Source organism: Ascaphus truei, chromosome 4, assembly GCF_040206685.1.
Source record: "Ascaphus truei isolate aAscTru1 chromosome 4, aAscTru1.hap1, whole genome shotgun sequence".
NCBI lineage: Eukaryota > Metazoa > Chordata > Amphibia > Anura > Ascaphidae > Ascaphus > Ascaphus truei.
This window is the reverse complement of record NC_134486.1, coordinates 31,097,548-31,109,591: the sequence shown is the minus strand read 5'-3', so window position 1 is coordinate 31,109,591 and position 12,044 is coordinate 31,097,548. Positions and strand designations below refer to the sequence as shown.

Genomic DNA, 12,044 nt, shown 5'->3' with positions numbered 1-12,044 from the left:
AGCACCGCTCTAGCTACCCTAGGTCTTTTACCTCTCCAAATAAATTTGAATATTCTGTTCTGGATGTTTTTTATCTCGGAGCCGGGGACACGGATCGGGAGCGTCTGGAAATAGTATAACAGTCTAGGGAGTATGTTCATTTTCACCGAGATCATTCTCCCGATCCATGAGATCTGGTAGTTTTCCCAAGTGTCCAGATCTCTTTTAATTTTCCTAAATAGGATCGGGTAGTTATGTTGATATAATGAATGGTAGTTTTCTGTTACATTCACTCCCAAATATTTAATGTATAAGGAGCTCCACTTATAGTTGAAATTGAATGAGTAGTTTGGCTTCCGGCTCCAACAGATTTAGATTCAGGGCTTCAGATTTGTCGTTATTGATTTTGTAGCCAGATATTTTGCAAAATTCTAGTAATTCACTATGAAGATTTGGAAAGGAGGTCTGAGGGTGTGTTAGGGTCAGTATAATATCGTCAGCAAATAGTGAGATTTTATAATTTGTTTCATCTATCGTTACGCCTTTGATATTTATATTGCCACGAATTTTAGCCGCTAGGGGTTCAATGGTCAAGGCAAAGAGCAACGGAGAGAGGGGACATCCCTGTCTAGTGCCATTTTTTATTTCAAATTTTCGTGCTGCACCTCCTGAGAGCTTGACTAGTGCAGATGGGTTCTGGTACAGTACGCGGACTCCCTCAAGGAACGGGCCTCTAAAGCCAAATTTCTGCATTGTTTCATCGAGAAATAACCAATCTATTCTCTCAAACGCCTTCACTGCGTCCAGACTTAGTAGAATCGCTCTGGTGTCTGTGAGATTAATATGGTCTACAATATTTATTATTTTGCGGGTGTTGTCTGAGGTTTGTCGTCCAGAAACGGACCCTACTTGGTCAATATGTATAAGTCTGGGAAGGATTGGGTTCAATCTGTTAGCCAATATTTTGCTATATAATTTAAGGTCATTATTCAGCAAGGAAATTGGGCGGTAGCTTCCACACTGCACCGGGTCTCTGCCTTCTTTATGTATGATCGCGAGATTGGCTAGTGACATTGATGCAGGTATGGGGTTGCTCTCCATAAATGAGTTAAATAGATCTAAAAGATGGCTGGACAAAGTAGGTAGGAATCTTTTATAATAGACATTGGTGAAGCCATCAGGGCCTGGGGCTTTTGAAATTTTTAACTCCTTTACAGCGTCTGCCAATTCTTGTTTTGATATCTTTCCATTAAGGAGTTGGATTTCCTCCTCCGTTAGTGACGGGAGCTCACAGCTGTCCAAGTATCCCAAGATCTCTGCATGTGCAGAGGTCCTTGCAAGCCCGTCATGGGTTTTAAGGTTGTATAATTTGGTGTAAAATTTAGTAAATTCCTCTGCGATCTTCTTATCGCTGTATAATATCTCACCCGACCTATTCTTAATTGCAGTTATTTGGGACCTCTTTTGTACTCCCCTTAATTTGCTGGCTAGCAGCCTATCAGCTTTACTGCCCTTATCATAGTATCTCTAGTTGGTCCACTTGAGAGCTTTTTCTACATCTTCTAGTTAGATCTTTTTGATCTCATTTCTGGCCGCGGATAAGACTTTCTAGATTGTTGCTGATGGATTAGCTTTATGTTGCTGTTCTAGATTTATAATTTGCTCTGTCAAGTCTTTGATTAGTTTCATCTTAGCCTTCTTTCTGTGGGATGCGATGGAGATGAAGTTACCCCTGATCGTTGCCATATGGGCTTCCCACAGTACCGCTGGAGAGGAGACTGAACCTGAGTTAATACGGAAATACTCTGTAAGGGCTTTTCTAATTTCTCTCTCTACTTCCCGATGATTCAATAAGGAATCGTTTAGTTTCCAATTAAAGGTGCTTAACTTCACAAATGGGACTGAGAGAGTCAATATAATGGGAGCGTGGTCCGACCAAGCGATCGGGCCGATGTCCGATCCAAGAGAGGCCTCTAGTACATTTTTGGTTGCCAGAAAGTAGTCAATGCGAGAATAGGTTTGGTGAGGGGCAGAGTAGAACGTATAATCCCTTTGGCCCTGATACTGGGTTCTCCAAATGTGTATTAGTGAAAATTCTTTGGCAATTTTCCTGAATTTTCCCCTCGTTTTTTGTGTAAGTGCCGTAAGGGCCCGGCTCTGGGGAAGCAATTTGTCTTCCTCAGGGTTTAATGCCATGTTTAGATCTCCCCCCCACGATGACAGGCTGGATCAACTTTGTCTAGGACCATTTTCAAAAACTCCGATTGATTTTCGTTGGGCGCGTATAGGTTGATCAAGGCGATCGCCGTGCCAGCTAGAGAGCCGTATACCACTAGAAATCTACCCCCTGGGTCTGAGATGGTTTTGACTAGATTGAATGGGGTTCCCTGACGTAATAGCATAGCGACTCCTCGTTTCTTGCTACTGTAGGATGAATAAAACCCCATTGGCTATGCGTTACTGAATGTTTTGGGCGGGTCGAGATCTGTGAAGTGTGTCTCCTGGAGAAACACTATGTCCCCTCCGGATTTTTTTTAGCTCCAGGTGTGCTAATTTCCTCTTCTTATTGTTGTGCAGCCCTTTCACATTAAGGGAAACAATTGTAAGAGGGAGTTGGTTAGCCATGAGTGTTATAGTGATTAGTCAGTCTTAAGACCTTACCTTTCCCACCAGGGAGGTCTTGCTTCTTTATGACTTGGAGCGAACTATAGTATATCTCCTGATTCGAGATTGTGGGCCTATGATCCTGAGCTAGGATAGGATATCAGAGGGGGGGAGGGGGAGCGGGGACAGTAGAGAGAGAAAGTATCTGCTGGGACAGTATCAGCAGTCATGAAAGAAGGCTGAGATTGTCTAAAAGCGACCTCAGACATTTGTAGCCGGGAATGAAGGCCGGCATTTGGGCTTTGGGCCCTTGGGGGGTAAATCCAGTGGGCAGGGGCAGGTGGGTGTCGGAGGGCGTGGACCCATAGGTGTAAAGCCGGGATCTCACTTTCCCTAGGGTTCTAACTTGTGGGCGTGTGAGAGGAAGGGGGAGGGAGGGTGTACATGGGAGGAATTTATGAGCGTTAGTTTGCAGCAGTAGGCCTCTCGCTTAGTTCCGTGTGATCTGGGGGGGAGGGGGAAAGGGGGGGGGAAAGGGGGGGGAGATAGGGAGGGAAGCATATGGTTGGGGCGGGGATGGCATAGAGGTAGTAATGTATTTCTCCAATTCTTTTAGAGAAATGATGAGTAACCTAGACTTTTAACATAGCAACATCGAAACATACATTTAAGAACTTAATGACTGTTTAAACTTTGTTACACACTTCTGGACATTTTAACCGGAACAGATCATTAGAGTAGAATATTTACCAGTAGGTGGATTGCCCAGGGGGCTGGGGAAGGGGATGAGAGGGATAGGGGGGGAGGAGGGGGGGAGAGGATGCACACGGGAGGGTGCTCACCGTAGACGTGCGTGTTGTGTTAGGACAGTAGGCCTCCCTCTTGTTTTCAGGTAGGCTGAGGGCATGGGGGAGGAGGGAGCGTAGTAGAGGGGGGAGGGAGGGGATGCTTATAGTTAGAGCTTCGATGATGTGGGGGTGACATTTGATCTGTCCCTTCTTTTGAGTAAAGGAAGGCCTTAGGGCTTTTCATAGCATATTACAATCAGATCATTGGGTGCATTCCCTGCCTTCACATGGTTGGAGAGCCTGATGCTTTACTAGTAAGCACTTTAGAGCAGCTAACAGACTAGCATCCTTGTTCTAGGGTACATGCATACATTTGAGAAGTGCACCATACAGTTTAAAACCTTTTAGCTCCAATCCGCACAGTTGAGCGTATTCGCTGGGCGGCGCACGGGGGGGGGGGGGGGTGAGGAGAGGGTGGGAGGGGGAGGGCAGGTAGGGTGGGAGGGGGGAAGGGAGGGGGGATATCGGACGTGGTGATGGTGACAAAGACGGTTTAGTTTAGCCGCCGGTCAGTTCAACAAGACATTGAACGGGTAGACGTATACACATCTACTTAATGAACGTACATAATTAGCTGAGTGATGACGTGGGAGCCTTGCTCTGTGAATCCTGTAGACTCTGAGCCCTTGGGGCCTGCGATTGATAGCATTGGCCCATTTGGTCCTGTCAATATGCGGGGCTATTGTCCATGCCACGGGGGGGGGGGGTGCCACGGGGGGGGGGAGTATTGGGGGGGTGGTACGGGGTGGACAGGGAGGGGGGAGAGGGGAGGGGGTGGGGGATGGGAATTGGGAGAAAAACAGGGGGGGGGGGACAAATAGGGGGTGCAAGAATGGCATTAGGGGGTGAGTAAGGCTGTCAAACAGGTCGGTGAGCCAATGGTCAGGCGTCCGCCACCTTGACAGTCTGGTACAGATTGCATAATAAGCTGAGAAAATCTTAAATCCATACTAACAACCAGAACAGATCCAGCCAAACCAAGCCATCATCCCCCTCGTCCACAAGTAGCCACTCGGGGAACACCGGGTAACGGGATCCAGGCTCAGCACAACTCCGGCCGGAGAGAGCCACCCTCGGAATTTGAGTTGGATCAGCGGCCCGGCGGGACCTGGGACTCGGAGTCTTGTCCGTCGTCTTCATGGTAGAGCTGGGGTCGAGTGGATCAGCTGGCGTTCCCTCTCCGTCGACGGCGACGATGGACTGGAGTCTTCTGCAAGATGTAGTTGAGTGGCAACGGCCAACTTGGAGTATAGGGCTCGGTTAAGTTCTTTAGGGTCTGGTTTCCTCATTTCTCTCTTGTTTGAGCCTGCGCTGCGATTCTGCATGAGGATCTGACTGTCCTGTCTCTTTCTTCGGCTTCCCGTGTAGGCCGATCTTCGTCTGCCCATGCGAGTGGAGGGGAGAGACCCAATGCTTTAGCAAATTAGGACATTTCCTCTGGGCGCCTGAGTGCTAGGTATTTCCTGTTTCTGTTAGCAATGAGCTTGAAAGGGAAGCCCCAACGATACCTCACCCCATTCTCGCGGAGGAAAAGGGTTAGTGGGTTGAGCTCTCTTCTTTTGTTAATCGTGATTTTAGATAGGTCGTTGAAAACCTGAAGAACCTCTTCTTGAAATGTAATCGTGTCTTTTTCACGGCATGCAGCCAGAATCCTCTCTTTAGTAGAGTAACTATGGAAGTGGATGATCAGATCTCTCCATCTGTTAGGGTCACCTGACCGCGGGCCGAGAGCTCGATGTGTCCGATCGATTTCCAGATCGCGATCTTCTATGTCTGGGCAGATGGAGGAGAACAGTTTCCCTAGGTAGGGTCGGAGGAGGTCAGGAACAACTGATTCTGGGACATTACGTATCTGTAGATTTTGCCTTCGGTCCCGGTTTTCCTGATCCTCCATCCCTTCTTTGAGGCCCGCTACCTCTTATCCCAGTCTGAAGATCTCGTCCTCCGCTTCTGTCTGTCTTTGGTGAGACTCTCCTAATTTGATTTCAAGTTCGGATGTACGGTCTGTAAGGCCTGAGATTTCTTGCCTTAATTCAGTCACTGCCGCTTTGAGGTCATTCTGCAGTGAAGTGTGTAATTTTGCGTGTAGGGAAACCATAAGATCTTCTAAGTAGGCTTTCGTGATCAGATCCTCAGGACCTGAATTATCTTTGGCTCGCGCTTGGCTACTCGAGGTACTCGGAGAGCCTCGTGCGCCGCCGCCATCTTGGATTGCAGTCGCAGCTTCAGGGCTCCTCTGTGCCGGGGGAAAATGCTTTGTTATTCCCTGATTTTTGGCCATTTTAGCCTTCGCTTGCATTGCTGCACCACTCACACACCTTAGGGAGGTTGCGGGGGAAGCAAAGATCCGAGGGAAAAGTGCTTGATATTGCATTTATAAGTGTGGGTCCACGGAGCTCTCTCAACACGCGACCATACCGGATGACATCACCGGAAGCCCCCACATTCTTGTCTTCTAAAGGTCACCAAACCCTTTCATTCACCGTATTGTCAACTGTAAAAGCAAAACATTGTCAACTATATAAAAAAATCACCCTATTATCAAGTGTAAAAAAAAAGTGGGTGCTCCAGTGATGGTGGAATCTCCGAACGTTATCATAAATAATTAATCATATATAAGGCTCATAAATATGACTCTAGTGTGGAGTGGGTATAATATGAAGTATTATGTGAGTAACCAGTCAGTGATCAGTATAACTTCTCCTGAAGGGAACAATCAAAAATGCAGGTCTTCACCTTGATGTAACCTCATTGGAGGAAATATAACAAATACTGGTACTCATTCAAGTCCATAATTCACAATTGCGATATCTTGAAAGAATCTTACACACTCCTTGAGCCTTAGTGAGTCCGTAGTGACGTGCCCAGCCGCTGATGAAGAAATCCAGTAGTAGAAAAAAAGAGAATAGATTTTTACTTTATACCACCTGACTCCCGGGCAGTGCACTACTTTCTTCTTTTTTCTACTACTAAAAAAAAAAAAAAGAACTAATTCACCCCATTGTCAAACAATACGAAATAGCTGCCTTTGAGTTGGTCCATTGGTTTTGCACTTCCTTTCCCCAGGATTAGCTAGAGTCCATGCAAACAAAATGTATAGGAAGATAACATTGAAACGCACCGTGTGCTTATTTTCATGCCACTAAAGTACTGTATATTAGAAGAAGAATCCTTTATTTTTTTTAATGAACTCAGAAGGTATCTGAAGCTATAAGAAATTAATGACGCTTCCCAGAATATTTGTTTGCAGCTTAACCCTTTGAGTGTCGAATGACTGTCCGCACCTGAGTACCACCGGTCTTCCATATCTCAACCACTTAATCACTTGGTGTTGGACCCCCACATGGGCCATAATTATCAGCAGTTTTCTGCCATAAGACACTATCTGGCGTTGGAAGACCCCAACCACACCATTTATTCTGATGGGCTGTGAGGTGTCTTCCACAGATGGGCGAATTTTGGGGGCAGATCAGCCGATTCCTTTTGGTCCGCAGATTGATCTCAAAAAGGGTGATTCTCCTATTTCAGATTTTTTTTCTCTCATTGACAATCAAATCTGCATATTCCGAAATTCGTTGGAGGATTTTAAGAATCCAATCTGTGGATTCAGCAATCCGCGGATTGGATTTGTAAAATCCACCAGTGGATTTTTTTCAATAGCAGTTTTTTATTAATCCGCACGGATTGAAATTGGAACAATCCACCGATGGATTTTATCCCTATTGTCTTCTAGCATAGGCAGGCGTCTTATGTCAAAAGACTGCTTAGTAAATATGGCCCTGTATGAAATGTTGGTGAATGGAGCAGGATTTGGGGTTATAACAGCGACTTACCCCTGTCTAAATAAGGCTTCAATATAAACCTGTAGTGGTCTGAGGAATCCAGCAGGGAGATGGTTAATTGCAGCTAATGACAATTAACCAGTCTCCACCTGACTAATCATACCTGTAGAAAAGCCTCCTGCTGGAAACTTCTTAGAGAGACTCCTGAGCACAGTCACAACTGTGCTGCCAAAGGAGATGATTGTCTTGAGCACACCGAAGGACTGTGATCAAGACACAAGCACCCAGACCTCTATTCCAGGGCACAGCAGACCCTGGAACTGGCCAGAGGCTGGCCCCTCAACGGACACAAACCAGACTCAGAGACTGACACAAAGAGCTCCTGCTTACAGGTACCTCTTTAGACTTTGGAGTGATAGGTTGGTAAGGGGCTTATCCTCCCAGCCCTGCAGATAGGGACTGGGGAAGTGAGTTAGCCCTTACAAAGGGATAGGCTGTTTATTTGCTTATTTTGTGGTTTGTGCATTGTATAAAGTGATGGGCTGAATAAAGCCATGGTTTAATTTCCCCCAAATCTGTCTCCCTGGTTGTGCCTCTGCACATGTCTCTCACAGTGGTCATTTAGAAGAAATGCACACACTATTGATTCTCTATCTTTTGGTGATTGAAATAGAAAAGTCATACATACCAGTACTGCTAAAGTTATTGTACGGCCAATATCTAGACCTACTTTTCTCTGGTTCAGTTCCTGAATCAAACAAGACATGAATGATTGATTGATTTTTCTCCTTTACAATTTGTAACTATATAATAAAGTCCATACAATTATTAATATTTTTCATTTGCAATGTATTGTTGAAGTAATTCAAATCAAAATATTGTGTTCTGTAGGTTTGTATTTGAAGGGAGAGAAATTCGTATGAATCTGACCTGTGGAGTCTTTTTTACTATGAACCCAGGGTAAGTACGTAATAGAAAAGTTATTCTGTTCAGTTCCTGCAATACAGAATTATAAATGATTCTGTCAATCACATTTCGATTTCAAATTCTGCACTAATGGGTAGTAGTGACCTCCCTAGGGTAAAAAGGGAATAGTCTATTCTTTGGCTCATTAATTACATTTACAGTTCAGGTCAGATGTTTAGATCAGAACTACATTTGCGAGTGACATTTAAATAGAACGGGGAGTGAAATCTAAATACAGTATGTGGGAATCTAAGCACAGATGGGTAGAACCCTACATTATTTTATGAGTTATTACTGCATTTCATGACTTATAATGGAATACTATTTATAGCATGTGTGGTTTCTGTCTTACCCCTAAGTACATATGAATTATACTGTTTTATATATTGGGTCTCTATTGGAGCAAGTTATAGGTCAGCAACCCATTTCTTTCTGAAGAACTTGGCTACTAATAAAACTTTAGAAGTTAAACTTTTCAAAAAGTTTCAGTAAATGTACATTTTTTATGGTTGTAAATTCTCTTCGAGTTGCCTCTTCCCTCGAAACGGTTCCTTACAGTATATTATTGTTATTGAATACAGTGATATGCAATACGTTTTTTTCAGACCAGAGGTCCAACATTTTTTTGCAAAGCTGCTGAAGATGATTTTTCAAAGTTTTTTTGAATAGGACCCGTAGCGATCTGAAAGTTAATATCTGCAGTTCAAACATACTTGGCAACCTACTGTAAGTGAGACACAGAGATGCACTTTTGGTGAGAGAGGGGGAGACAGAGAGGGGGAGACAGAGAGGGGGAGACAGAGAGGGGGAGACAGAGAGGGAGAGACAGAGAGGGAGAGACAGAGAGGGGGAGAGACACATAGTAATTTCTCTCTTCTTGACACCACCATATTGCCTAACTTATCCAACCTGGAGTGATAACCAATTACTGTAGTTACATATTTTTACATATCCCAGTTTATTGAATAGCATGTGAATACCTAATATTGTGAGATTTATTTTTTTGTCATAAGTCTCTTTATCGCCCTGCTCCACAGGCATAAAAATTAGATTGTAAGCTCGATGTGTGTGCTTCTAAAAGTTAAGGTACATAGTACTGCATACACTGTTAGTGCTACATAAGAAATAATATATATTATTATTTGCATACAAACTTTGCATAATGCTGAAACCAGATCGCAACCTTAAAAGCCTTCTTTTGCACATATTAGACGTGCAAGAACTGTCTAGTAAATATGGTGAGATGTGTCGCCGTGTAACATTCCCAGTTTTTGCACTGAAACGCCATTCTGGCAATTTAATAAATAGGCCCTTTAGAGTTCAATTTCTAACATCAATTTACTATAGATTGTGATACTGTCATGGTGTATACAGCGCCTGAAAACCACGTCTTTTATTCTTGCTTACACATGAAGAAGAGACCTGTGAGGTTTCAAAAACTCTGTTCACACTATTACTAACTAAGAAGTATGAGTCACTAAACGCTATCACAGCCTGTTAAGAATGTTATATATGTGGGGTGACCATATGTGCCAGACAATTTTCTCAAAATCATTCAAATGTCCTGGTTCTTATCTTTTCCCTGTTTGGACTCACTTAAAACTCTTAAAACCGAAAAAATAGAGACTGCGTGTTTTTATGATATCACAGAGTAAACCTTTTAAATATATTGGACAACTCTAATTAAACGATTTATTAATATAAACCAAACCATAATTTTGCTACACTCGAGAGTTTGCGTTCTGTTAGGAAGCTTGGGTGAAACTAGGAATTGTTTGCATATTTTGATACTTCCTGTTAAACTGATAGGGAAATTAATCACGTATGCCAACGTAACCAAGATTTAATATACTGGGAAGATTTAATTGCGTGCTAGAGCAGGGATACTCAAGTCCAGTCCTCAAGCCCGCCAGCCCCAACAGGTCAGGTTTTCAGAATATCCCAGCTTCAGCTCTCAGCCTCTGATATAGCCACCTGTGCTGAAAAGGGGACTGATCATGCCACCTGTGCTGAAGCAGACATAGGCAGCTTCCCAGCATATTAAATAGAGGCCATAACTTTATGTAGAACTTTATGAGTAAAATAAGATACAGGTAGTCCTCGCTTTCAGTCTGTCTGCTGTCCATCGAACGGATTATCCGTCGCCAGGTAATGCATTCCACTGAATGCATTATCCGATGTTGGGACAGATTATCTGCCGCTCACACCACAGATTAACATTGGATCCGCAATCCAATAGTCTACAATCCAACGACAGTTTGCGGGACAGATTCTGGCGGATAACCGAGGAGCACCTGTATAGCAATGGAAAAATACACATTTTAAGGTAACATGCAATTTGTCAATCCCTCTCTTTTCTTTATTCAGATACAAAGGGCGTGTTGAGCTCCCAGACAATTTGAAATCGCTCTTTAGACCTGTAGCGATGATGGTGCCAGACTACAAATTGATTGCAGAAATAATGTTGTTCTCAGTAGGTTTTAAGTCAGCAAAGCCACTGTCTGGAAAACTTGTCAACCTTTACCAACTGGCTAGCAAGCAGCTTTCTCAGCAGGTATTCTTACACAGATGTAGCATGTTATCTTACCCGCTAACACATTATCGGCCACATGCACTAAGCAAACATGTAACATAGGTTACATAAACGATGTTATTTCCCCTAAGTTTAGCGCGTATTCACAGTGCTAATTATATCCAAAAACAACAGCTGCTGAAGGTGGCGTTACTCCCAACCAGACTCTGACGTATGGGTTTTGCTGGAGAGGGGCAGAGACAGAGAGGGGGCAAGAGAGAGGGGAAGAGAGAGTCTATTTTATTAGAGTACCAAGTGACTTTATGGCCTTTCCCAGGTATCCCATGTGTGTTCCTTTTTGTGCACAGGTATCTCTCCACGGGTTGTAGAAATGTCTGTTTGGGGAGGTGTATAAGTCTATGTGTAGAAAAATAAGACTGTCACTGTCTCTGTCTCTGTCAAAACCCATATTTTAGGGTCTGGATGGTAGTAACACCACCTTTTAGGTATGACCTAAATAACGTCTGGATAAATCCCTGCGTTAACCTACACAGCCTTTAGTGGACATGCAATGCATCTCTTTTGTATATCATTAGCACTAACAGCTGGAGAAAAAAAATTAACCATACGTTATTTCAAGGACTAAAACGGGGTTAATATTACGTTATTCTCTTCACTGGATAGGCATTACAAATTAATTTAGGTTAACGTTAGGATAACTCGTTTAACGAGGCTTAGTGCATCTGTGCCTATGTCGTAAAATACTTAATAAATTGGAGGCTGGTGGCTCTATTCATTTAAATTGACGATGCGCCAACACTGTTATGACTGTAATGCACTAGAATTTTCTCCTTTATTTTTGGGGTGTTCTGGACATAAGCTCCCTTCAATCCCTGGACACACCAGTACTGCAGCCATATTAACATTACCAAAATTTGTGCTGGATCTATATTAGTATGGGTTTTTTATATCCTATATGTCCTGTTATAACCCCAATAACTGTATGATGGTGATCACCAATTCAAGAGGGGAAAAGATGGCCAAGACAGTAGAAATATTTATGTTTACTTACATCTTTATACATATCATTATAAAGGATCTGAAAGGGTAAAGTTTGTCTGGCAGTACTAAGGTGTATTATTCTCCCCATTATTGAGCTCCAACGATAGTAATACGATCCAATTTGACGTGCAGCAGACTTTTATGAGAGCTGGAGACATGTATATTATAAAACAGTTTTATTATACTGTATTAACTGTATATTATAAAACTGTTTCACATAATAGCTACTGTATGAGTTACAGAAAACTATCCACTTTTCCCCCGTGTTGAATTAACTGACTCAAACCATTT

General features: G+C 43.3%; 1 protein-coding gene across 3 annotated transcripts in view; it reads left to right on the top strand.

Annotated features, from left to right (window-relative positions):
- The window catches only part of DNAH14 (dynein axonemal heavy chain 14), a 368,675-nt gene that overhangs the window by 134,561 nt on the left and 222,070 nt on the right, over positions 1-12,044 (top strand). For all 3 annotated transcript variants that reach the window (XM_075595506.1, XM_075595507.1, XM_075595505.1), the window contains exons 32-33: positions 8,105-8,173; positions 10,547-10,733. In XM_075595506.1, coding sequence (XP_075451621.1) covers positions 8,105-8,173; positions 10,547-10,733 — 256 coding nt within the window. The remainder of the gene's footprint in view (positions 1-8,104; positions 8,174-10,546; positions 10,734-12,044) is intronic.